General features: G+C 39.5%; 1 protein-coding gene across 4 annotated transcripts in view; it reads left to right on the top strand.

Annotated features, from left to right (window-relative positions):
• The window catches only part of LOC137351660 (calponin homology domain-containing protein DDB_G0272472-like), a 54,361-nt gene extending 28,840 nt beyond the window's left edge, over nucleotides 1–25,521 (top strand). For all 4 annotated transcript variants that reach the window (XM_068016338.1, XM_068016340.1, XM_068016336.1 and 1 more), the window contains 6 exons: nucleotides 3,142–3,239; nucleotides 4,427–4,473; nucleotides 10,541–10,685; nucleotides 13,120–13,263; nucleotides 15,595–15,665; nucleotides 22,938–25,521. In XM_068016338.1, coding sequence (XP_067872439.1) covers nucleotides 3,149–3,239; nucleotides 4,427–4,473; nucleotides 10,541–10,685; nucleotides 13,120–13,263; nucleotides 15,595–15,665; nucleotides 22,938–23,642 — 1,203 coding nt within the window. In that variant the 5' untranslated portion in view covers nucleotides 3,142–3,148 and the 3' untranslated portion in view covers nucleotides 23,643–25,521. The remainder of the gene's footprint in view (nucleotides 1–3,141; nucleotides 3,240–4,426; nucleotides 4,474–10,540; nucleotides 10,686–13,119; nucleotides 13,264–15,594; nucleotides 15,666–22,937) is intronic.
• The last annotated feature ends 248 nt before the right edge of the window (nucleotides 25,522–25,769 follow it).

Here is a 25,769-nt window from a genome sequence, read left to right as displayed (position 1 = left end):
TATGTCTGCCTATTTCGTCCTCCACCTCCCTTCCACTATTAGGTGGTCTGTAGACTACACCTATTAGTGTGATTGATCCTTTATTACCTTTTATCTTTATTTTAGAAGATGGATTCTATTTTTGTCTTTCTGACAGCTGCGTCCCTTTTTTCTACTGCCATTATGTTATCCCTAATAAGTACTGCTACTCTATCTCCCCTTTTTTCCCCTCTCTATCTTTTCTAAATGTTATACTCCGCAATGTTTAATTCCCAGTCCTGATTTTTCTGTAGCCATGTCTCAGTAACCCCTACTATGTCTAGTTCCTCCCAATGCATGATTGCTTCCAGCTGTCTTGTTCTATTACAGATACTGGGCTCGGCAGCAGCCCTGGAAGTGGATGCTGTCGGCGCATGAGAGAAATGTGGCTGGATGACTGCAATCACGTAGCAGCTAGCCAATTAAGAGCCTGGAGGCGTGGGACCCATACAATGCTCGAGCAGGGGTGGCCATGAGGCACTAATCTCAGTGTCACCTGATGCGGAGGCAGGTGCTGACACCATTATTAAAGGCCTGCCTCGACTGCATTCAGTCCAGCCTTGCACTTTGCAATCGCCACAGCAGCACTCTAGAGAAGCCCTTGCCTCCAGAGTGGACACTTCCACCTTAGTGCAGAGCCCACTGCCCCAAGCAGCTCCCACTCTTAGAAGCCTTCCGCCACAGGCTGGCAATGGCCTCCGCTCCCCATTCATCCCCTTCAAATCAACCAACAATACACCAATAATCTCACTATGGCTGATTTCCAGAGGCAGCGTTGAGGCCTCGACTTGGTGCTGTCAGCTTTAACTGGCCAGGGATCTGGAGGCCTGTGATCCCCAATCGCCGTTCACTAAATTCAAAACTCCATGTAAAATCACATTCAGGTCCATGCAAATTAATCTTAACTATCTCATCAACAAGCTTAATTGCAGTCCCGCCACGTTGTAGCAGCAACGCCGCCTTGGATCTTTCCCGCTGCTTGCAAAATGTGGAACTGACGCCACAACGTCGGAGTTCCAGATGAGCGCGTCCCCTCCCGATTTTTCAGGCACCCACTCCCTCAGGCCCCATAAAATTCAGCCTGCTCTGTGCATTGCTGTCCAGACATTTTAACTCAATTTTAATAGGATTTCCTCCCATTTTCTGCTTCACCTTGATGTTTATCTTTCTGTTTATGTTTTCAGACTCCTGTTCTATAACTGCATTTATTCCTCTGCCATCAATGTCCTTCTTGCTTTATTTTTTCCTATGCTTTCCTTCCCTGTTGTGTTTACAATTAGGCTGTTTACGTTTCTTGTAGATCCCTCCCCCCATCTTATTAGTTTAAAGACTTTCCCAATCTTTTTAAAAAAACACAAAGTTCAGCATCTCTTCAAGCTTTCAGAAGAATCAATGTCCATCATTCAACTATAAGTCCTTAAAACATATTTTACAAAAAATAGAAGTGCTCTCGTAACAAACAAAATGCAATGGCCAGAATACTTGCTAACTCTTGAAGAAAAAAAGAGAAGATATGAAAAGATATCAGAAGTCCATTGCTGGTTTGGCGTCCCAAATATGTGTAGACAGCAGTCACTGGGATCTTCCTAGAACAGTTCTTGTCAGGCGACGTTGAAGATCAGTTTAGGCAGGCTTTCCAGGAATAAATGCAGAAACAGAGGTTTCAGGCAGTTTCTTACACTTGCTTCTCAGCTTCTCAAGAGATGGAAAACTGGCAGGCTTTTTCAAAGAACTGGAACAGACTGAGCTGGAATTTTTCCCCTTTGTCAAGTTTTCTCCAACTGTCTTTTCAAACCATTGTCCATATCCCAACTCACTGTCCAAAGCGAAACTAAAACCAATGTCACAAGAATTAAGCCTCCTGACCCCGATAAATCTTGACCTGTCGCTCCTTTGTAAATATCTTTCCCCAAGTCAATAACAACTCCTGCTGGGTAATTATTTGAAGACAGGTGCCTTCCAGTAACTTTATAATCCAGTCCTCTCAGTGACCCTTGTAAAAAGAAAAACATCCATGGACTCCTTTTCAGTTTTAAACCACAAATCATCAAAATTTAATTTAAAAAAATGGAAGCATTCATAACAATTTACAGATGAAATAATATATAAATGAAGAAGACACAACAAGCTACCAAAACAGCAAAGCATTTAGAATAAGTTCATTTATTCTTTTCAGCAAGACTTTTTTTTTACACAATCTCTGACAAGCAACAAATCCTTTGGAGGAAATAGCTGAGTTTGTCTTTTTCATAGACATTGAAGAGGAGATCTTGTGCATGGATGATATAAATTCCAATTCACCCAGAAGAAACATTTAAAATTGGTCCTTTAGCATTGTCGTTTTATACTGTTGGGTTTCTTTTATGTTACAACCTGTTTTTTTAAATAAACAAGTGAACAGTCAGCACCTGTTGGAAGGTAATTGTAAATTTATTTGTATATTTCCCTCCAGACTGTGTTTTGCACCTTGCAATTGAGTTTTCTAACAGCTCAGTAAGCAGAGTTGTCTCTGTTAATTCATGTTAAGCTGTAGGTCTGCAGACTTGTTCCCCAGCCAGCTAGGACAGGGACAGCCAACCTTAATTACAAGGGGAGACATTTTTAAATTTATTCCAAAAGGCAATATCTAAAGAGCCACAATGCTGTTACGCAAACACCAATAATAATCAAAAACAAGACAGAGACTCATTTCAACAACATTTTAAAGGTTTTTACAAAAAAGTTGTTAATTGAATGATAGTTTCTAGCAAGTACAATGTTAATACAGTTTTAAAAAATTGAATCAAACCATTTAATTACCATCAAAATGGGTTTGATGGATCAAGGTCGGGAGCTTCACATGAGTCTTTAATGAGCCGTATGCGGCTCTGGAGCTGCAGGTTGCAGACACCTCATCTAGGAGATCAAAGGGAACTTTCATCAAAATCTGTTTTCCTGCTGGCTGCCATTTTCGGGGTCTCGTGATAATCTGTATTTTAGATTTATATATTTAAAAAACATGAAATAAAGACATAACTTCATGTTTCTGTGATAATCTTGATTTGTGCATTTCCATAAAATTCTAAGAAATGATCCTCACCAGAGATTACAAGGTAGTTAAGCAATTTTTTTATCTTTTCAAAGATCTGACATGGAAGAAGACATCTTTAAATCAGTTGAGGAAGATCTCGCAGAAGCGATACAAGAAATATCACCACATGAAGAGCCGCTGCTAAATCAAGGTGTATTAAAGTCAAAATATTGTATAAGTACACTTTGCAGCAACAGCTGAAAAGGGGTTCTGTTTCTCTGACTGGGAAGTAATTGAGAATCATGGCCAGGTATCAGTTTGATTGCAGCAGCAATTGGAAGGCACATTATCGACTTAGTTTCATCTGTTTTGGCGACACCATTTTCTATCTCAGAGCATAAACCACATTTGTATCTGTTTTACTTTTGATTCAGGCACTGAAGTGTGAGAGTGATGGTTGGGAGTAACTTACCCAACAATGATTGCCTCCCTTCCAGTGGAGAAGCACCTGTCTTCACTCCCCATCTCGCACTGTTGACATAGTTGTAATTGAGAACTTGCTGTGTGGGTAATTGAACGTATGAAGCTGTGTTCTTCCATTTGTTGGTGCTTTGGTGTGCTTCACCATAGCATTTCTCTTGTTTCTTCTGTTCATATTCATGCCCTCCATGTTATTCTTCAATATCCTCCTATATTTACTAGTCACTTGTAGTTATTAATCGAACTCCCAAGCATGGTCTTCAGATGAAGAAGGATTAGAGGGCAGAGGAACAATTGAATTAGGGGCACAAATCTAACTCAATGAAATTATTTTATATAATGTTTAATTTGATATTATTTAGAGCTAAGTAAAAGTAAAGACAATTTGGGAGGCTGGGAAGTAGAGTTGGTTGGAGCAAGGATGTTTACAGCAGTGCAATCTGAGAAGCTGGAAGGTACAAAACTGAAGCACTATACTCCCACCACTGGCAAAAGAGTGTAATTACAGCATGACAAGTTTACAGTGGTAGATTTTATTAAAATATGGACATAGGAATTTATAATGGGAAAACCTGATGCAAGAAAATGACAACAAGAAGTAAGGTTTATAAACAGGAAATGTGTGTTGATGGAGGATTTTTAATCCATGATCAATTTTGTTTTGATCTTTTCTTAGATTTCCCCCTCAAATTGTCTTCCCTTTCAATTTTTTCACTACATTGCCACTTCTTGATCTCTTTTTGCTTACATTAATTTTTTCTTATACTCTTCCACTTTCCTTTTCCACATATACTCACAACTTTACCATGGTGCAAGTGAATAACTAGAATAATTACAGTGAAGTGTAGGTTCTCACAAGGGAAAGGCTCAGCACTGAGCTACTTTGGAATTATGTAACAGTTCATTCTTTCACTACAGATGTTCCTATTTTGAAGAAAAGTAAAAAGATCAGTGAAAAATCAGATGTAAGTGCCCATTTTTATATTTAAGAATATTATTTGGTACACTGAATTATAGCAATGAACACATGATCAAAATGGATATAAGGATGCACATTATATTTCTGTTGATAAATGGAACTTACCTCCTCAATCTCTCCCCATCCCCCATAACTGAACATCCAGATTCTCCCCCAACACCACGATCACTGATCCCCTTAATCTCCCCCAACCCCCCATTACCCCCAAATTCCCATCTCTCTCTCTTCCCCCCTACAAGATCAACACCGTCCCCCTGCTCCCATGCTCTGCCTCTCATGATCCATACACTTAACCACAATACGTACCCGATCCTGGGTTGCGGCCTTTTCTGGAGCATTATCCACCTGTCAAGTGGATAATGAAGGGCGGCACAGTGGCGGAGTGGTTAGCACCGCAGCCTCACAGCTCCAGCGACCCGGGTTTGGTTCTGGGTACTGCCTGTGCAGCGTTTGCAAGTTCTCCCTGTGACTGCGTGGGTTTCCGCCGGGTGCTCCGGTTTCCTCCCACAGCCAAAGACTTGCAGGTTGATAGGTAAATTGGCCGTTGTAAATTGCCCCTAATGTAGGTAGGTGGTAGGAGAATTGAGGGAATGTGGGGATGTGGTAGGGAATATGGGATTAATGTAGTATTAGTATAAATGGGTGGTTGTTGGTCGGCACATACAGGTTAATAAGGCCATTAAAAAGCAAACAAAGTGCTGAGGTTCATTTCTAAAGGGACAGAATTGAAAAACAGAGAAGTTATGTTAAACGCATAGAAACTTGGTTAGACCACACTTGGAGTACTGTGAACAGTTCTGGTCTCCATATTATAAAAAGGATATAGAGGCACTGGAGAGGTTAAAAAAAAATTACTAGGATGATAATAGAACTGAGAGGTTACACCTTCAGGAAATATTGAACAGGCTGGGGCTTTTTCTCTAGAAAAGAGATTCCTGAGGGATGACCTGATGAAGGTTTTTTAAGATTAGAAAAGAGTTTGATAGGGTAGACGTAGAGAAGATATTTCCACTTGCGGGGCGACCAGAACTAGGGGCCATAAATATAAAATAGTCGCTAATAAATCAAATAAGGAATTCAACAGAAACTTCTTTACCCAGTGAGTGATTAGAATGCTACCACAAGGAGTAGTTGGGGTAACCAGCAAAGTTGCATTTAAGAGGAAGATAGATAAACACGTGAGGGAGAAAGGAATAGAAGGATATATTGATGGAGTTAGGTGAAGGGTGGGAAGAGGCACATGTGAAGCATAAACACTGGCATGGATGTGCTGGGCCAAATAGCCTGCTTCTATGTTGTAAACACAAGATAATACTATGTAATTCAAAGTCCATTGTCATGGTCTTTCTCATGAATGTAACAAACACATTTAACAAAAAAGATATGTTGGGGTAAGGCCAGGTGCCCTTTAGTACCTTGTCCAAGTTAACATTACTGACTTGCAGGCCTTGAGAATGAGTGGTACAAGACTAATCAACTACGAAGGAAGTAATACAATCAAGCAGAGTCAACATGGCTTTATAAAAGGGAAATTGTGTTTGAAAAATTTATTAGAGTTCTTTGAGGATGTAACATGCAGGGTGGATAAAGGGGAACCAGTAGATGTAGTTTATTTGGTTTTCCAAAAAACATTTGTTAAGGTGCTACATAAAAGGTGACTGCATAAGATAAGAGCTCATGGTGTTGGGGTTAATATATTACCTTGGATAGTGGATTGGCTAACTAACAGGAAACAGAGAGTCGGGATAAAGAGATCATTTTCAGGTTGGCAAACTGTAACTAGTGGGGTGCCACAGGGATCAGTGCTGGGGCTTCAACTATTTCATAAGATCATAAGAACTAGGAGCAGGAGTAAGCCGTCCGGCCCCTCAAGTCTGCTCCGCCATTCAATAAGATCATGGCTGATCTTTTCGTGGACTCAGATCCACTTACCTGCGCTCTCACCGTATCCCTTAATTCCTTTATTGTTCAAAAAGATATCTACCTTAGCTTTAAAAACGTTTACTGAAGAAGCGTCAACTATTTCACTGGGCGAGGAATTCCATAGATTAACAACCCTCTGGGTGAAGACGTTCCTTCTTAATTCAGTCCTAAATCTGCTCCCTCTAATCTTGAGGCTATGCCCTCTTGTCCTAGCTTCACCTGCCAGTGGAAACATCCTCTCTACTCATATCTTATCTATTCCCTTCATGATTTTATATGTTTCTATAAGATCCCCCCTCATTCTTCTGAACTCCAATGAATATAATCCCAATCTACTCAGTCTCTCCTCATAAGCCAACCCCCTCAACTCCGGAATCAACCTAGTGAAACTCCTCTGCACCCTCTCCAGTGCCAGTATATCCTTTCTCAAGTAAGGAGACCAAAACTGCACACAGTACTCCAGGTGCGGCCTCACCAGTACCTTATACAGCTGCAACATAACCTCTCTGCTTTTAAACTCAATCCCTTTAGCAATGAAGGACAAAATTCCATTTGCCTTCCTAATTACTTGCTGTACCTACAGACCAACCTTCTGCGATTCATGCACAAGGACACCCAGGTCCCTCTGCATAGCAGCATGCTGTAACTTTTTACCATTCAAGTAATAATCCTTTTTACTGTTACTCCTACCGAAATTTACAATCTATATTAATATGAACAAAACATGCGAACATATGAATTAGGAGCAGGAGTAGGCCACTTGGCCCTTCAAGCCTTCTCCACCATTCAATACTTTCATGGCTGAACTGATTACTCCACATTTCCACCTACCCCCGATAACATTCCATGCCCCCTTGTTTATCAAGAATTTACATCTCCCTTAAAAATATTCAAAGACTCTGCTCCGCCGCCTTTTGAGGAAGAGAATTCCAAAGACTCACAACCCTTATTTTTAAACAGTGACCCCTAGTTCTAGATTCTCCCACAAAGGGAAACATCCTTTCCACATCCACCCTGTCAAGACCCCTCAGGATCTTATATGTTTCAATCAAGTTGCCTCTTACTCTTCTAAATTCCAGCGGATACAAGCCTAGCCTGTCCAAACTTTCCTTGTAAGACAGCCCGCCCATCCAGGTATTAGTCTAGTAAACCTTCTCTGTACTGCCTCCAACGCATTTACATCCTTCCTTAAATAAGGAGACCAGTACTGTACACAGTACTCCAGATGTGGTCTCACCAATGCCCTGTATAGCTGAAGCATAACCTCCCTACTTTTGTATTCAATTCCCCTTGTCATAAACGATAACATTCTATTAGCTTTCCTAATTGCGTGCTGCACCTGCATAATGACCTTTTGCGATTCATGCAGTAGGACACCCAGATCCCTCTGCATCTCAGAGCTCTGCAATCTCTCACCATTTAGATAATCTTTTTTATTCTTCCTGCCAAAGTGGACAATTTCCCACTTTCCCACATTATACTCCATTTGCCAGGTCTTTGCCCACTCACTTAACCTATCTATAATCCCTATGTAACCCCCTTATGTTCTCTTCACAACTTACTTTCCTACCTATCTTTGTGTCATCAGCAAATTTAGCAACCATACCTTCGGTCCCTTTATTCACAGCATTTGTAACTCCCTCAAAGAACTCCAATAAATTGGTTAAACATGATTTCCCTTTCACAAATCCGTGTTGACTCTGCCTGATTACCTTGAATTTTTCTAAATGCCCTGCTATAACATCTTTAATAATAGCTTCTAACATTTTCCCTAAGACAGATGTTAAGCTAACTGGCCTGTAGTTTCCTGCTTTCTGTCTCTATCCCAATTTTGAATTAATGACTTGGATGAAGGGACCAAGTGCATTGTAGCCAAATATGCTGACGATAAAAAGATGGGTAGGAAAGCAAGTTGTGAGGAGGACATGGAGAGTCTGCAAATGGATGTAGATAGGTTAAGGGAGTGGGCAAAATTTGGCAGATGGAGTATAATATGGGAAAATGTGAGCCTGTCCACTTTGGTGGGAAGAATAGAAAAGAAAATTATTCTTTAAATGGAACCAGACTACAGAATGCTGCAGTACAGTGGAATCTGGGTGACTTCGTGCAGGAAACACAATAAGTTAGGGTGCAGGTATGGCAAGTAATTAGGAAAGCAAATGGAATGTTGACCATTATTGCATGGGGGTGGAGCATAAAAGTAGGGAAATCTTGCTACAACTGTACAGCGAGTTATTACAGTTCTGGGCTCCTTATTTAGGAGGGATATACTTGCATTGGAGGCAGTTCAGAGAAGGTTCACTAGGCTGATTCCTGAAATGAAGGAGTTGGCTTATGAGGAAAGGTTGAGCAGGTTTGGCCTATACTCTTTGGAGTTGAGAAGAATGAGAATCTTATTGAAACATATAAGATTCTGAGGAGGCTTGACAGGTAGGTACTGAGAGGATGTTTCCCCTCATGGGGCAATCTAGAACTAGAGGGCATAGTTTCAGAATAAGGGGTCACCCATTTAAGACAGAGATGAGGAGGGATTTCTTTTCCCTGGGAGGCTGAGTCATTGAATATATCCAAGGCTGAGATAAACAGATTCTTGAACTATAGGGAACAGGCAGGAAAGTGGAGTAAGGCCAAGATGAGATCAGTCATGATCTTATTGAATGGCAGAGCAGGCTCAAGGGGAATATGCCCTACTGCTGCTCCTATTTCTTATGTTCTTAATCCAAAGGTATAACACCTGAGCCTGATCCCGTCTTCACTGAATGTCTACACACATTCAGTTCTGACGGGAGTCACTAGATAATGAGCATGAGCAGGAAGTCAGGCTAATTTTCTCTTCCCTATCCCAGGGATGCTATGGGCAATTGTGATGCGCCTACTGTCACCCAGCTAAGATTAGCTAACTCAACACAGACTGGGCATTGGCTCTGGGACCTTTCTGTTCTGCTTGGCTCAACTATTCAGAGGAGGAACTAGCTAAGAAAATATAAAAAATGTCACAGTAAGAATTCTCAACCTACAGTAATTTCTCACATTAATTAGTTCAGTATCTGTCAGTGAACATAAAATAAAAAATCATTTTTATTTCTGATTTCACAAAACAAATTAATTATATCCATTGCTTTACAAAGGATGCACTGAAGACTAACTCAAGTGGTTCTAGGGCGTCGATGTAAATGCTATCAGGACTTTTGATTTAGTGAAGTACTTGTATTTAAATATAAAGAGTATTGATTAAATTTATGTTGGTAAGTTATTTTTACGGAACTAGACTAAGAACAGGAGAGTTTGTTTGCACAATATGGAAGAAAAGAGCTATAAAGGAATTTAGGAATGAAATACTCCTTTCAAACAACTAAGTGATATCTATTGTTAATATAATAATAGCAAACTCATTTAGGAGGTTAACTTTAACCTAACTTGCTGGGTGGGTTCAGGTCAGCCATTGCATTGAAGTCAAGGAAGAGTAAATTCAGAGATGGTGCAAAGTGGGTGCCCAACCCAACCCCGTCAGCCTTGTGCTGAAAGGTTACGTTAAAATTACCCCCTATTTTTATAGGAAGAGGGAGCTGACACGAATAATAAAATATGAGATAAACATTATGTTGGAATTGACTTGAGGGACATAATAGAAATATACACATTCATTGCAAAGATATAATAGCAACAGAGAAATGAACTAGTTGGGTCAAAAGCTATTTCTCCTTTATTATGTCCCTAACACCACTCCCTCATATTTTCCTCTTCAGGGGGAAATGAGTTAATATTTCTTACCTCCTAGATTAGCAAGGGAGAAACGTGCAATTGTAGCGAAAGCAGCATTGTTCTCGAATCTGTTAGTCATTGAAGTGTCAGCCCAGAATACATGTTCATGTCTCTGGAGTGGACCTTGAAGCCACAACTTTCTGCCTCCAAGATGAGAGTTCTACCACTGAGCCAAGGCTAATACATGCAGCTCAAGTCAAGCTGACATTCTTATCCCTTCTCCCTCAATATCGAGCTGGTGACAAACTTCTCCCTCATAAAGGCTAATGCTAAAGTATACATGTAACAAAATGTTTGTGCTCAAAAGAAATTCTTCTATAGGTCTTGCCTGTTGAGGTTTTATGATACAATTATGAACTTTTTTGCAGGACACAGAAAAGGAGAAAGATGAGTTACAAATTGAGGAAGTAAAGGAAGAAAAATCTAAAAATGCAAGTGTTAGACAAATGGCACAGCAGAAATCAAGTACTGAAGCACGAAAGGATAAAAAAGTGAGCAGTAAGACTGAGGAAGGTAATGCAAAGAAGGGCAATCACATGATTCACAATTAAAGACAGAAGTGAAAGAATATTGCATAAAAATTGTGACATGCTAAATTTAAGCACAAATTGAACTCTAAGTTGGAAATGACCTGAATTGTGCCAGTTAATGTCCATTTGGGACCTACTTTGAATCAGTTTGCTTTCTTTCAATATAAACTATTTTTTGGTAATCAAGGTGAACAAGACATGGGGTGGGGCTGAATTTCTTTTATGTAGCACTCTTCTAGGCAGACTACACCGGACCTCTACCTGCATGGCCTGCACAGCGTTCTTCATTGATATCAATGAAGAACGCCTTGAGAGCTGTGCAGGTAGCAGCCCATGGCACTACCACGCAAATGAATTTCTCCCCAATGCATCCTGAAGCTCGATAAAATCACCATGCTTATCCCTACTCTCTGCAACTTTTTAAACTTTAAAATAAAAAATGCCCTTAGCAGCCAGGCCACCATTGCGGAGGGGACTCCTTCACAGGGCAGCCCACATCTTCAGCTGAAGCCAGACAGACAGGAAGGGCATCAAAGCCTGCCTGGAGTGCTGCACCCCCCCTCACCCATCTGCCACCAGGAGGCCACCTCCAGGCAGCTGGGCTGTTCCCAATGCTTCTGGGGTTCGGCAGGCTGACTGGAAAATTCCAGTAGGCCTCTGACAATAGGCCTTTAAAGAGCCTAATTGGCTCCTCACTGCTTGCAGGCAGGTAGCGCTGCTACTCTCTCATCCCACCTCCGTGAAAATGGCCCAGGGCAGGATGTTACTGGGAAACTGGCACGCTGGGAGGCAGGTCAATAATCCGCGGCCTCCTGCCTCCATGCTTGCCCCCATCGGGGCCTAAATATTGAGCCCAAAGTCTTTTAATTAAACACTTGCAATAGAATTCTCAAGCATTCAGTCCAAATTATTTCTTTGTAGCCTAGTGATAATGTCTTAACTGTAACTCCTTCAGTATAAAAGCCCTCTGAGTCTAGTGATGTGAAGCACACTGATAATTGAGCAGCTGCACTTATGGTATTTTGGGCTCAAAAAAAAAATCTAAAATAACAAAGTGAACAGTGTACATTCTAAAATTGTGACAACCTGGGAACTTACAGGCCAGTGATTTCATTGCACAGTTCAGCTGACAGTAACAAATGACTACAACGTCCCTTTTGTGCATCATGACATCATTTGAACTTCTCAGTTGGACTCAATCTTGTAATCACTACCTGAATGGAGGCAAAGGAAGTGGATTTAAGGGTACAGCTGAATATTGCTCCTTTGACAATGCCAGCCCAGTGGTACATATTAGCTGGAGGTGTCTTTGCAGTAGATGACAGTGCTCGACATCTGTCTGTCTACTGATATTAAGTCTGTGCAGCTAGTTCTACATGGTTATTGCTGGCTGGCTGCACTTCTACCCACAAATGTGTTGGAAAGTAGAGACTGGTGAATGCAGTCTAGATCTGGTGTAGCTTAACCTACCTGGCAGCCCTCTCTCCCTCTTTTCCCTCCAAAAAGCACAAGTAGGGAAGAATTACCACTAATAATTTCCCAAGTAGAAATAGGAAAGAAACAAGAAAAAAAACAAGTTCAGAAATATCACAAATGCTGCTACACATCTTACTATAGGACAAATTAAATCCATTTGCATTAAAAAAAAAACACACTCATTCAGCCCCGAACACCCATTTCATCTGGGCAGGTAGATGATTGAGCACTGTTGTACACTGGGAAATTGTATTAATGTGTAAATATTTAGAAACTGTAAAATACATTATATTTTGATGTACTTTTAATAGAAAATCCTGACTATGAAAAACATAGTGATCCTTTTTATAGGATCCTTTCTTTGAAGCTGGACATTAAATTCCAACCATCAATTATGGCAGCCTATTTACATGCGATTAAAAGATTTGTCAGCAGTTTGCAATAGGGTCTGTAAGTTGTGAATAATGAACACTGGGCTTAAAAGGTTTTAATTCTCTTTACAATATATTGACATAAATTTAAAGATTGTAATTCACTTCTTAATAAGTTGAATTTTAATATAATTAACGATAAACTTCCTATGCCAGTACAAAATATAAGCAGAAAATTGAATGGAAATGAATGGAAATCATGTATAACAAATTGTGTACCCACTTTTCCAACTGGACATTAAATAGTCTTAACTGATGGAAAAATCTACCTGGGAAAGTTAAAAGATACTTCTGGAGCATTGAGCTTGTTATAATTTTCATCAACATAAACAATTGTTTCTATGTATTTTATACAAATTATTTGTTGTGGGCAAATTTTCTTTGTTAACTATAAGGAATAATTTTACTTCTACTGCCACTATCTTTCTAAAAGAAAATAATAGGAAAATACGGTGACCAAAAATAGTGGGAGGGGGAGAAAAACAACTTGTTCTGTCTTTCCTTTGTCAGTGAAGTTGCAAAAAGTGGCTGTTGAAAAAATTCAAGCAAAGCAGATTGCTGAAGAGGACCCTTGGGCGCAAATCACCTTAAATCGATGCATTATAGTTGCTGCAGTGATTGTGGTTTTCAGCATGGGTGTTCAGCTGATTGTAGGTAAGCACCATCACTTTTAGAATTTTGAAGCCTCCAGATAGATATAGCAAGTACAACCTCTTTCCACTAAATAGAGGGTTAACATGGATGCAGTTGCATGAAAGAGATACCACAAGTTGCTAATTGTATATTAATTGTATTTAATTATATGCAGGTGGTGGGCATTAACAGGGGATTTACTTGTGCTCCTATAAATAGAAACAGATTGAAATTGGGGTTGTTGGGTGAGGAGGTGCATGTTTGTATTGTGTATCTCTGTAAATAAAATGCTTATAATACGTGCGTAAAGACTTTCCAGTGCTATCCTTCACCGCCTGTTTTTTTGGAGTAGAGCACAAGTAACACTGGAGAAGTAATTCCCAATATTCGAGATTTACAATCGATATGAATGACTTAGATGAATAGACTGAGAGTAATTTATCCAAGTTTGCTGATGATACAAAGCTATGTGAGAATGTAAGCTGTGAGTAGTACACAAAGAGATCTACAAAAGCAAAATACTGTGCATGCTGGAAATCTGAAACAAAAACAGAAAATGCTAAAAATACTCAGCAGGTCAGGCAGCATCTGTGGAGAGAGAAGCAGAATGAACATTTCATGTTGATGACCTTGCATCAGAACTGGCAAAGGTTCGAAATGTAATAGGTTTTGAGCAAGTGAAAGGGGGGAGGGGGGGGAAGAAGAACAAAAGGGAAGGTCTGTGATAGAGTGGAAGACAGGAGACATTAAATGACAAAATGGTACAAAGCCAAGTAAGGAAACAAAAGATGTGTCTGGATGAGGTATAGATGGCAGCCTCCAAATGCAAAGTAAAGGGATTAAGAAAGGAACAAGGTTGGGAGGTGGAGGTGGAGGGGGGAAGGAGCAAACCAGCAAAGAAAAGTGCAAGGAATGGAAAACAAGTGGGGGCAGAGGTTATGATCTAAAATTATTGAACTCATTGTTGAGCCGGAAGGCTGTAAAGTGCCCAGTCGAAAGATGAGGTGCTGTTCCTCTAGCTTGCATTGAGCTTCATATATGAAAGATCATCGATCTGAAATGTTAACTCTGCTTTTCTCTCCACAAATGCTGCCTGACCTGCTGAGTATTTCCAGCATTTTCTGTTTTTGTTTCAGATTTTCAGTATCTGCAGTATTTTGCTTTTGTTTCAATAGATTGGTTCCTGGAGGAGAAGTTGAATAAATTGGGCGTATATTGTCTGGAGCTTAGAAGAATGAGCGGTGATCTCTTTGAAACATACAAGAATCTGAAGGGACTTGACAGGGTAGACACTGAGAGGTTGTTTCCCCTGTCTGGGGAATCTATAACTCAGGGGCACAATCTCAGGATAAGGGATCAACCATTAGGGTTGAGATGAGGAGAACTTTCTTCACTCAGTGGGTTGTGAATCTTTGGAACTCTCTACACAGTGAGCTGTTGATGCTCCATCATTGAGTATATTCAAGGCTGGAATAGATAGATTTTTGATTTCTCAGGGAATCAAGGGATATGGGGAGCGGGCGGGAAAATGGAGTTGAGGCAGATCAGCCATGATTGTATTGAATGGCAGAGCAGACTCTAGAGCCATATGGTCTACTTATGTTCCTATTTCTTATGTTCTTAGTAGCAGGACAAGAAATAACAGGTTCAGGGTTGCGAAAGGAAAATTTAGGATAGTTGTCACAAAGTATTTCTTTACACAGAGGGTGACCAATGGCTGGAACAGGTTGCACAATTGGTGGTTTAGGCCAATACACTGATCATTTTGAGAAAGAGTGGGTTCCTGTAGTGGGAGCCAGTAGGGCTACTATTCTGGAAGGATCTCATCAAATGAGCTGAAAGACTTCCTTTATCAAAACTTATATGAACACGTAAACAATGACAGACAGGAAAAGACCCTCTGGTCCATCCAGCCTACTCCACATGACTGTGATAGCTTTTGTATCATAATACATACACTCCCATCCCACCCAAATCCATGTGATCTCCTGGGGGAGAAGAAAAAACAGATAAAAATCCAGGCCAATTTGGTGAAAGAAATCTGGGAAATTCCTCTTCAACCCATCTAGATGATCTAAACTAGTCTAGGAGATCATTCTGGCCTGGAATTCCTTGAAGTGCCTAACTTTTTAAAGAGGTAATGTCCACCCCAGAAACAGGTCCAGATCTCGTTTGAAGGAATTAAGCAAGAGCTGTGATATAACAACATCATGAAATACGCATGAAAGAAGAATTTTTAAAGAGAAAATAATGGGTAAAATGGTGGAAATGACTATCCTGTGGATTGAACGTTGCAATGTAAGTATACAGTTTGCTTAGAGCATAGTTGTCTCATACAGACTATTTTAACAGGTGTTTTTGAAGTAGACGATGTGTTGGTGTATTCTGACAGTGGCGTTCTTGATGATGAAGATTTGAAATTGGTAAGAAGGTTCCTTTAAAATGTTACTATATTTCTTTTAAATAATCTGAAAAGATTCTATAACATTCTACATTTTTCCTAAAAAGACAGAAGCTCATGTTTTAATGTTTTGAGGTCATTAATAGTCCAACCAGACAATCCAATTTTTTTTATTGAATTATATATTGTATGTTGCTGTATTTTTAATAGAAAATCCTGACTGGCTCTTTTTATATGAAGTTGATTATAGTTTTGCTCTCAACTTCTTTGAATATAAATGTTAAATTGTAACCATCAATAATGTCAACCCATTTACATGTGATTAAAAGATTTGTCAGCAGATGTTGATAACTTTCAGAATATTGATTCATTCTGGAATTTCTTTGATATCTGTTAATGAAGCCAGAAAACATAATCATTAATTGCTGTTACTAACAGAAGATCTATTGATTTATTTTTTGATCAGTTTTCCGAATTTACAGACAAATTCCATATCATTGGTGATAAAGCAGTGAATAAAACCTTCCTCTGCCATCACATAATTCAGTGAACTAATCAGAGCAATCAGCTTTGTTGCTACCGATGACTTCTTGCAATAGGGTCTGTGCGTTGTGATTTATGAACATTGGACTTCAGATGTTCTTTACAATAAATTGAACTAACTTTAAAAATGTTAATTCAATCAAGGGGTGGAGGGGGTGGGATGAGGGTTAAGATGGTGTTTTGTATGTCAAAGTTGTGCTATAACTATACATGATGCAAGAGCACACTGCAAAACTCCTCCCTTCCTATCTCAGCAACAAAAGTTTTTCAAGTCTCCAGTGGTCTTCTCAGTGGTTACCCCTGTAGGGGCATGTGCCTCAAAGTAGTCCTCTACTGCTATTCTTATCAGTCTTAGTGAGGGAGCAGAAGGAAACATGGAAAAATAGGAGCAGGAGTAGGCTATTCGGCCCTTCGAGCCTGCTCCGCCATTCAATACGATCATGGCTGATCATCCAAACAGTAACCTGTTCCCGCTTCCTCCCTGTATCCCTTGATCCCATTAGCCCTAAGAACTATATCTAACTCTTTCTTTCTTGAAGGCTTTGTCATCCACATGCCATCTAAAGGGATCAGGGAAGGTCACTTTTCAAAGTAAGAATGCATCATCACAACTTCAAACATATCTAGCATTGAAGTAGGATCCTTTACATGATGTCACACACAATCTACACATTTAGGAGAGGAAACCCTTCCTGTTGAGGAAGCTGAGGAGTTCAAGATGAAGAATAATCTGCAGGTGAAAGGGGATAAGAGGGTGGAGCTAATTGGAAAATGGCACACAGACAGTCTTCATTTCAAAGTCATATATTCTGTCAGAAAATGATGGAAATACTCAGCAGGTCAGGCAGCATCTGTGGAGAGAGAGACTTCTCAGGTCAGATCTGCTAAGTATTTCCAGTATATTCTGTTTTATTTCTAATTTCCAGCATCCACAGTATTTTGCTTTCATATATTCTGTCCTTAGTATGAAAACTTTGATTTTATAGTATTATTTACTTAAGTAGCAAAACTTGCCACGGTTTGAGAAGTAGAGAAGTAGGGCTGGATTTTAAGAGCCCACCGTTGCTCCCGGTGGCGAGCTCAAAAACATGCCGAAGAACCACTGTGATCTCCCACGCGGCAGTTCATTTAAATAGCCGGGGCAGCCCGCCACCCCTCCCCCCCCCTCCCAAATCACATAGACGGGGCGGGCTGTCCGACATCAGCAATGGTGTCAGCTGCCTATGCGTAGGCACTGGCGCCATTTTTAAAGGGCAGACAGCCCTGCCAGCATATTTAAATCTTCAAAGATACACCCACCCCAAAATTTATCAAATAAAATTCTAACACCTCTTTCCCATCCCCCAATAACAATTACATTAACTATTTGCCCTTCCCCCCCAAAAAAAAATTTACCTTTTAAATCTGACCTCCCCCCACCCCCTATCCCCAAGACTGCACAAAGTTTAAAATTCACCCCTTCCCACCATCTCCTACACTCATTATATTTATTTGACCCCGTCCCCCTCCACCGCACTGGAAATCTTCAGTCCTCCCCCCTCCCCACCAGTGTCATGCCGGCTTTCCCTGGACGGGGAAATTGAAGGCACAGGAGTGTCGGCCGCCACACTGAGCATCGCGGCGGGCCTGGAAGATTGCAGGTAAATTCATTTAAGTTTATTCATTTCATTGATTTAAATATGTAGATGTAGGTTCTGTCGCCCAGCAGCGGGGGCAGCCGCCCTGGAGCCATGAATAGATGAACATACCATATCTTGTTTTGAGATCAGCATGTTAGTAACAAGTGAATGATCGAAGATATACTTTGTGACTAATTTAATCTGTATTGAATTTCACATTTCATAGTTCTGCCTACTTGTAAATATTGCATAGGAGCTTCTGTAATTCCTCAACTGCTTCATCAGTTTCTACTTTCTCCACTCCCACCCCACCCTCAGTTTAGTTTCATTTGTGAAGTTAACCAACTTACATTGCATTTCTGACTCCAGATCATTTATATAGATCAGAAATGTTAGGGGCTCCATTCACTTCATCTCTACAACCCAGTATCACTCCCCTAACTAGAGTCTAGGATTCCCATTGCCTTAAGCTTGTGGAGCAGCCTTTCATGTGAAACTTTATCAAATGCTTTCTTGAAGTCCAGGTTCCTGCGTCCAATTGGGATGTCAGTTCCTGAAACAATATCAAGGAGTTTAGTCAGGAGGATCTGCCCCTTTTGCAGTTCTATTCACTATATAATGTAGAACCTGATACATTTTCTTTCAGTAAAACATGCCGTTCTGGAAATGAATATGATCCTACTAGACCAGATGCATGGTAGTAACAATTTTTCTTCTATATTCTGTGCCATGAGTAAGGGTGGTAGTCTGTGTACCCAAAGCAGCTAAATATCTTCAAAGACAAATGCAGATAAAAGCATTCTTTATTTTACAGGTATCAACTGTTGTAACATTGATATGATACACAACCTTATTTATTTAATCTTTATGCCTGTATTCTCTGTAAGCTAAAAATATAGAAATATGTGTTTACCATGACAAGATCTTTGCTTTAACACCAGCTGTCTTTGCCATTTAAAAGAGAAACAAAATTAATTTCCATTATGTGTTACCTTTCTTGACAATCTACTTTAATTTCAAATCGAATTTCCTTAAACAAAGATTAGTCACTCAGTTATCTCCTTTGTATTTCTACTATAGCCAGTGCAGGAAAGGACTCAGGTCATGGAGTTCTACATTAACTGAATTTACTGAAGGGATGATTACAAGGAGGTTAGTATAGAAAATACTTAGGATTAGACTGATAGAGCTGATTTTTTGGAATCGCACTCCTAGCAGAGAGTTTTGCCTGGAAGAAATGCATATTGGGAACTCTCAGGTGCTCTCCCATTTTAAGATACAGATTAGCCATGATTTAATTGAATAGCGGAACAGGCTCGAGGGGCTGACTGACCTACTCCTGTTCCTATGTTCCTTTCTTCCTTTCTAATAAATGGATGGAGAATTGTGGGAAGGATACCTGCAGTTTCCTGATATGCAGTTCCAGCAGGTGGGGCAAAATTGGACCTTATGCACATGTCTCTTTGCTAAGAAGCAAGGTCATTATTCAGGCCTGCCTTTCCCACTTTTCCAAATAAGCATATTAGCTGCAAACCAAAGTACATAAATACATTATTAAAGCCATTATGGCAGGGCATTTAGAAAAATTCAAGGTAATCAGGCAGAGTCAACATGGTTCTGTGAAAGAGAAATCATGTTTAACCAATTTATTGGAGTTCTTTGAGGGAGTTGTATGTGCTGCGGATAAAGGGGAATCAGTGGATGTATTGTACTTAGATTTCCAGAAGGCATTTGATAAGGTGCCACATCAAAGGTTATTGTGCAAAATAAAAGCTCATGGGGTAGGGGGTAACATATTGGCATGAATAGAAGATTGGCTAGCTAACAGGAAACAAAGAGGAGGCATAAATGGGTCATTTTCTGGTTGACAAGATGTAATGAGTGGTGTGCCACAGGGATCTGTGCTGGCACCTCAACTTTTTACAATTTATATAAATTACTTGGATGAAGGGACCGAAGGTATGGTTGCTAAATTTGCTGATGACACAAAGATGGGTCGGAAAGTAAGTTGTGAAGAGGACATAAGGGGGCCACAAAGGGATATAGATAGGTTAAGTGAGTGGGCAAAGACCTGGCAAATGGAGTATAATGTGGGAAAATGTGAAATTGTCCACTTTGTCAGGAAGAATAAAAAAGAAGCATATTATGTATATGGTAAGAGATTGCAGAGCTCTGAGATGCAGAGGGATCTGGGTGTCCTAGTGCATGAATCGCAAAAGCTTGATATACAGGTACAGCACATAATTAGGAAAGTTAATAGAATGTTATCATTTATCGCGAGGGGAATTGAATACAAAAGTAGGGAGGTTATGCTTCAGCTATACAGGGCATTGGTGAGAACACATCTGGAGTACTCTGTACAGTACTGGTCTCCTTATTTAAGGAAGGATGTAAATGTGTTGGAGGCAGTACAGAGAAGGTTTACTAGACTAATACCTGGAATGGGGGGGCTGTCTTACGAGGAAAGGCTAGGCTTGTATCTGCTGGAATTTAGAAGAGTAAGAGGCAACTTGATTGAAACATCTAAGATCCTGAGGGGTCATGACAGGGTGGCTGTGGAAAGGATGTTTCCACTTGTGGGAGAATCTAGAACCAGGGGTCACTGTTTAAAAATAAGGGGTTGCCCATTTAAGACAGAGATGAGGAGAAATTCTTTCTCTGAGGGTCGTGAGTCTTCGGAATTCTCTTCCTCAAAAGGCAGTGGAAGCAGAGTCTTTGAATATTTTTTAGGGAGTGGTGGATAGATTCTTGATAAGTAAGGGGGTGGAAGGTTATCGGGGGTAGGTGGAAATGTTGAGCAATCAGTTCAGCCATGAACTTATTGAATGGCAGAGCAGGCTCGAAGGGTTGAGTGGCCTACTCTTGCTCCTAATTCATATGTTCGTATGCACAGTTTATGAAATTTAGATTTGGTGCTGTGGATAATGTCCTATCATATAAACAAAGCAGGAGTTGCAATACAGAACCATTTTCCAAAGTATTTCTGCAAAATAAATGCAGTATTTATTTGTGTCAGTATTTACAGTAAAGAAGATTGCATGTCAGACATCCCAAGGAAACTAGTATTGATAGGGATGAGGACCTACCAAAATTAACATAAGAAAATTAGTAGTAATGAAGAAAATAATGGCACTATAGAGTGACAAACTGCCAGGACCAGATGGGTTTCATCCCAGGATTTTAAAGGAAATAAGTAAGAACATTACAGATGCCCTAACTATAATCTTTTGAAGTTCTTTTGATTCAACAACCATTCCTTTAGATTGGAAAATTGCACAAGTCACCATGCTTTTTAAAAAAGGTGGAAGAGGGAAACTAGGGAATTATTCACCGGTTAGCCAAACATCTGTTTTTGGGAAATTATTAGTGCCTATATTTAAGGAAATTTTTCAGCTGATCAGAGAGAGACAGCAGGGATTTGTTAAAGGGTAGGTTGTGCCTGACAAACCTGATTGAATTTTAATATCTATGGATATTACTTATATGAACTTCGAGAAGGCATTAGATAAAATCCCTCATAAGAGACTGTTAGCTAAAGTTGAAGCCCAAGAAATTGAGGGCAAATTATTCAGCTGGTTAGGAGATTGGCTGAGCTGCAGGAGACAGAGAGTAAGGATATTGGGCAAGTAGTAGGGGCGTGGAACGCCCTGCCTGCAACAGTAGTAGACTCGCCAACTTTAAGGGCATTTAAGTGGTCATTGGATAGACATATGGATGTAAATGGAATAGTGTAGGTCAGATGATCGGCGCAACATCAAGGGCCGAAGGGCCTGTACTGCGCTGTAATATTCTAATTCTAATTCTAATTCTAATACTCTAAGTGACAGTAAGTGACTAGTGATATCACATAGGGATCTGAGTTGGAGGCTCAAATATTCACTATATTTATTAACAGCAAGTTCGGCAGTGATACAAAGATAGGCACATTGTAAGCAGTGTAGATGGAACCATAAAATTACAAAGATTTTTTGGTGGGTCAAGTGAATGTCCAAAAATGGATTTCAATATAGGTAAATGTGAGATCATCCACTGGCACCTAAAAAGGATGTATCAGAGTACTTTCTAAATGATGAAAAGCTAGAAGCAGTGGAGGTTCAAAAAGTCTTAGGAGTCCATGTCTATAGATCATTAAAATGTCATGGACATTTACAAAAAATAATCAAAAAGCCTAATGGAATGTTGGCCTTTATATCTGGAGGACTAGAAAACAAGGGGTTTGAAGTCATGCTGCAACTATGCAAATCACTGGTTAGACCACACCTGAAGTACTGTGTTTAGTTCTGGGCACCGCACCTTAGGAAAGACATATTGGCCAAAGAGGGAATGCAATGTAGATTTTCTAGAATGATACCTGAACTCCAAGGATTAAATTAGGAGAGATTACACAAGCTAGGGTTGTATTCCAAAGAATTAAGGGTTGAGTTGATTGAAATTTTCAAGATGTTAAGAGGAACCGATAGGGCAGATAGAAACTATTTCTGCTGTCTGGGATATCTACGACTAGCGGACACAGCTTAAAATTAGAGCCAGGCCTTTCAGGAGTGAAATTAGGAAACACTTCTGTATACAAAGGGTGGTGGAAGTTTGGAACTCTGTTCTGCAAACAACAATTGATGCTGGGTCAATTGTTCATTTTAAATCTTAGATTAATAGATTTCAGTTAACCGAAGGTATTAAGAGATATGGAGCCAGATGAGGATTGAGCAGATCAGCCATGATTTCATTGAATGGTGGGAAAGACTCAAGGAGCTAAATGGCCTACTCCTGTTCCTAAGTTCCCACTTAGCTTAAACAGAGTGATAAAATTATAGGGGAGGATCTGAGTCAACGTGAATCTGTGGATTTATTACGGGTTTTACAAGTACTAGCCTCCAATTAGTGCTTTTCCCCTTCAGCCTACCTGTAATTTAAAGAAAAAAGGCTTGTATTTTATAGCGCCTTTCACAATCTTAAAGACATCCAAAGTGCTTTACAACCCATGTACTTTTGAAGCATTACTATTGTAAGGAGCTCCCACAAACAGCAATGTGTAAAGACTAGATAATCTGTTTTAGTGCTGTTGATTGACCAGACCACTGGATGGCAAACACAATTTCTTTCAGAGCTTATAATATAATTTGTTTTTTCACCAGGCTGAAAGGACTATGCTGGAGGATCAGGTACTGATCCCAGAAACTGAGAAAACCGTTACTGAACTTGAGAAGAAGCTTCCTCCCCAAACTCCTGGCAGAACAGATTTGAAGAAGACGTGTATCACACTGAAGGGCAAGCCAGGAGGCTGCAAGGTTGAGGCAGCTGATAAAAAGCAGATCTCTGCATCCATTAAAGAGATCAAAAGCATTAAAAGTGGTTATAAGCCAAGAGATAAAGACTCAGAACCCAGATCCAGTAAGGACAGGAAAGATCACAAGCCTGAATTTGAAAAGAAAGATGATAAGTACTTTAAAAAGGAGCACAAGGAGGAAAAACACAGGGGCCACCAGGGCTACCAAGAGCAGCACTTCAAAGAAGGAGATGGCAAGAAGCTTTCCAAGGGCAAAGAAGAATGTGATAAGGGGAATAAATTTAATCAGCTCAATTTTCCAAGAAGACATGAGAAAAATGCTAAACAAGGAACATACAACAAACAGCAAGGCCATTATAAAGACTTTGAGAAGCACAAGTATTACATGAAGCAAGATGACAACAAAAAACATGATTATAAAATGCATAAAGAATATAATAAGTACAGAATGTTCAAACGCAGTAAACATGGAGGTGAAAAAATTTATAAGAAGGCTGGCCTGGGAAAGCATTTTGGTAAAAATAAATTCAAAGAGAGTAGAAAACACAACTAATTAGGTTCAAGTTCCAAGTTACATACATTCATTACTAGCCACAGTGACTAGAAAATATTTCCACCAAATATGAAACATCTAATCAGAAATGTTAGTTTATATCAGTGAAGTGTAATGTTTCTAAATAAAAGTACAGTTATTATTGCACTAAATAAAAATCCCCTCATGGCAAATAAGGTTATTTAATTGTATGTGATGTTAACATTTTTAATAATACTGCTGTCTCAGAGGCATTCTAATTATTTGAAGCAAACACAAATTGAATAATGAGGTAGCAGTGTATGGCTCAGTAATTTCCGCACTTGAGTAAGGAATCATGGAGGTGGAATGATTTATTCAGTTTGAGGTCTCTGATTGCAGAATCTATAATACATTACACCAAATGTTTAGTGTTCTGATATTCTGTCAGTGGCTTAGACTATAGTAAATATTCTGGCTAAAACTGTCTTTATTCCTTTCCCTCATGAGAATAACCTCACAGGGTAGCCTGGTAGCTCCAGCATTATAGCACTGCACATCCAACCAAAGGCTTGGAGTCAGAATCCCAGCCCTGACCTTCATTTTGTTTTGGTACCGGTAAATATACATTGTATATTTCTACATTGTGCATGTTTTTCACCAGCGGGATGAGTAGGGATAATAAATATGAGGGTTTGTTTGTATACTGTTGTCATATTAAGAGTCTGCTGCAGCTGAATCCATTGTTTTTGCTCTTATATTCTCTCTTTATGGATTATATAGTTTCATCTCTCTCTGTTCTCTTTGTCTTCTTTGGTGTAGACTTTTCTGCAAATGCATTCATTGCCTGAATTCAGGGTGATAACTGAGCCATCAGATTGTTACCAATAGGGAAAACTAGAAATTAATTGCTACTGCATGTTATAATAATTTCAAAGTAGATTAATGTATATAAAAATGGTCTGCCTTTAAGCAACTTTTAATCTTTATAAAATAATTCTAGATATCAGCGATCTGAAACCGGTCAGACAATGCTGATGGACACTCCAGGAGTCACCAGCCCTGCCTATCTCACTTTTCTGCCCCTCCTGCTGCCATCCTTCTGGCCTGTCCATTGTTACTTTCATGTTTTCACACTTTCTCTCCCTTACTGCTTCTGATTTTCTCTTTCCCTGTTGTCTTCATGTCTTCTTTTCTTTATAGTAATGCATAATAATGTTTATAACCTGTTACAGGCCTAGATTCTTCTTCTATATGATACTGTAAATGTATAAATTACTGCCTGCACCAGTAACATAACTCCATAAAGGTGCTAATATTTCTATTAAATATAGAGCAAGTGGGTAATAACATTTGCCCACAATGATTTCCACTTTCTTCTTTATGGTCCTGTATCACGATCACCTCATCATCATTTGAATCTGAATTTAGCTGAATGGTGTGAATTCTAACTTATCCAAATCCAAGCAGGTAAGAATTAACTCCACTTGGATCAATTCCAAAATGGACCAACAATTGGTGCAGATTCCTAACAATGGAAAGGAACAGATGAGTCAGTTACTGATGTTCTTGTCAAGCTTATTGTTAGGTTTTCAGTCCATGTACTCATGTGAAATATCCCCCCTGCTGCATCGTATTATTAAGACTGTCATGAGCATATACTTTCATAGTGTAAAGCCAAGGCACCAGGAGCATTACACCATGGCAACCTAAGTCATGCTCTAGATTCCTATTATAAACTCCTATTATTACCTGACTTGAGGCCACTGTGCTGACAACTTTAACTTGCTGCATTTTATTGCTAAGGTGCAAGATACTTTCCATGGTATTGCTGCACAGCATCATGGACAATGTGATGTGCTGAAAACATGGTGAGATATGTACTGATTAAGGATAAAGCAATGATTTCATCATATTAAAAGTGGAAGATATTAAAGTAACAATAATGTGTTTAAAATGAGTAAAATGTGTTGCTGATGCAAATTTTATTTTAATTTTAACAGAAATGTTTGCTTATTAATCATTCATCACAGTCAATGAGACTAATTATGTTTACCTGACTCCAAATGACTCCAAAGACCATTGCCATATATAGAAGTAAAGTTTTATTGTTAAATGTTGGATAATAATATAAAATACAAAACAAAGATATAATAAGAGAACTAGTGA

Source organism: Heterodontus francisci, chromosome 36 (assembly GCF_036365525.1).
Source record: "Heterodontus francisci isolate sHetFra1 chromosome 36, sHetFra1.hap1, whole genome shotgun sequence".
Classification (NCBI taxonomy): domain Eukaryota; kingdom Metazoa; phylum Chordata; class Chondrichthyes; order Heterodontiformes; family Heterodontidae; genus Heterodontus; species Heterodontus francisci.
This window is presented reverse-complemented; position numbering and strand designations above follow the sequence as displayed.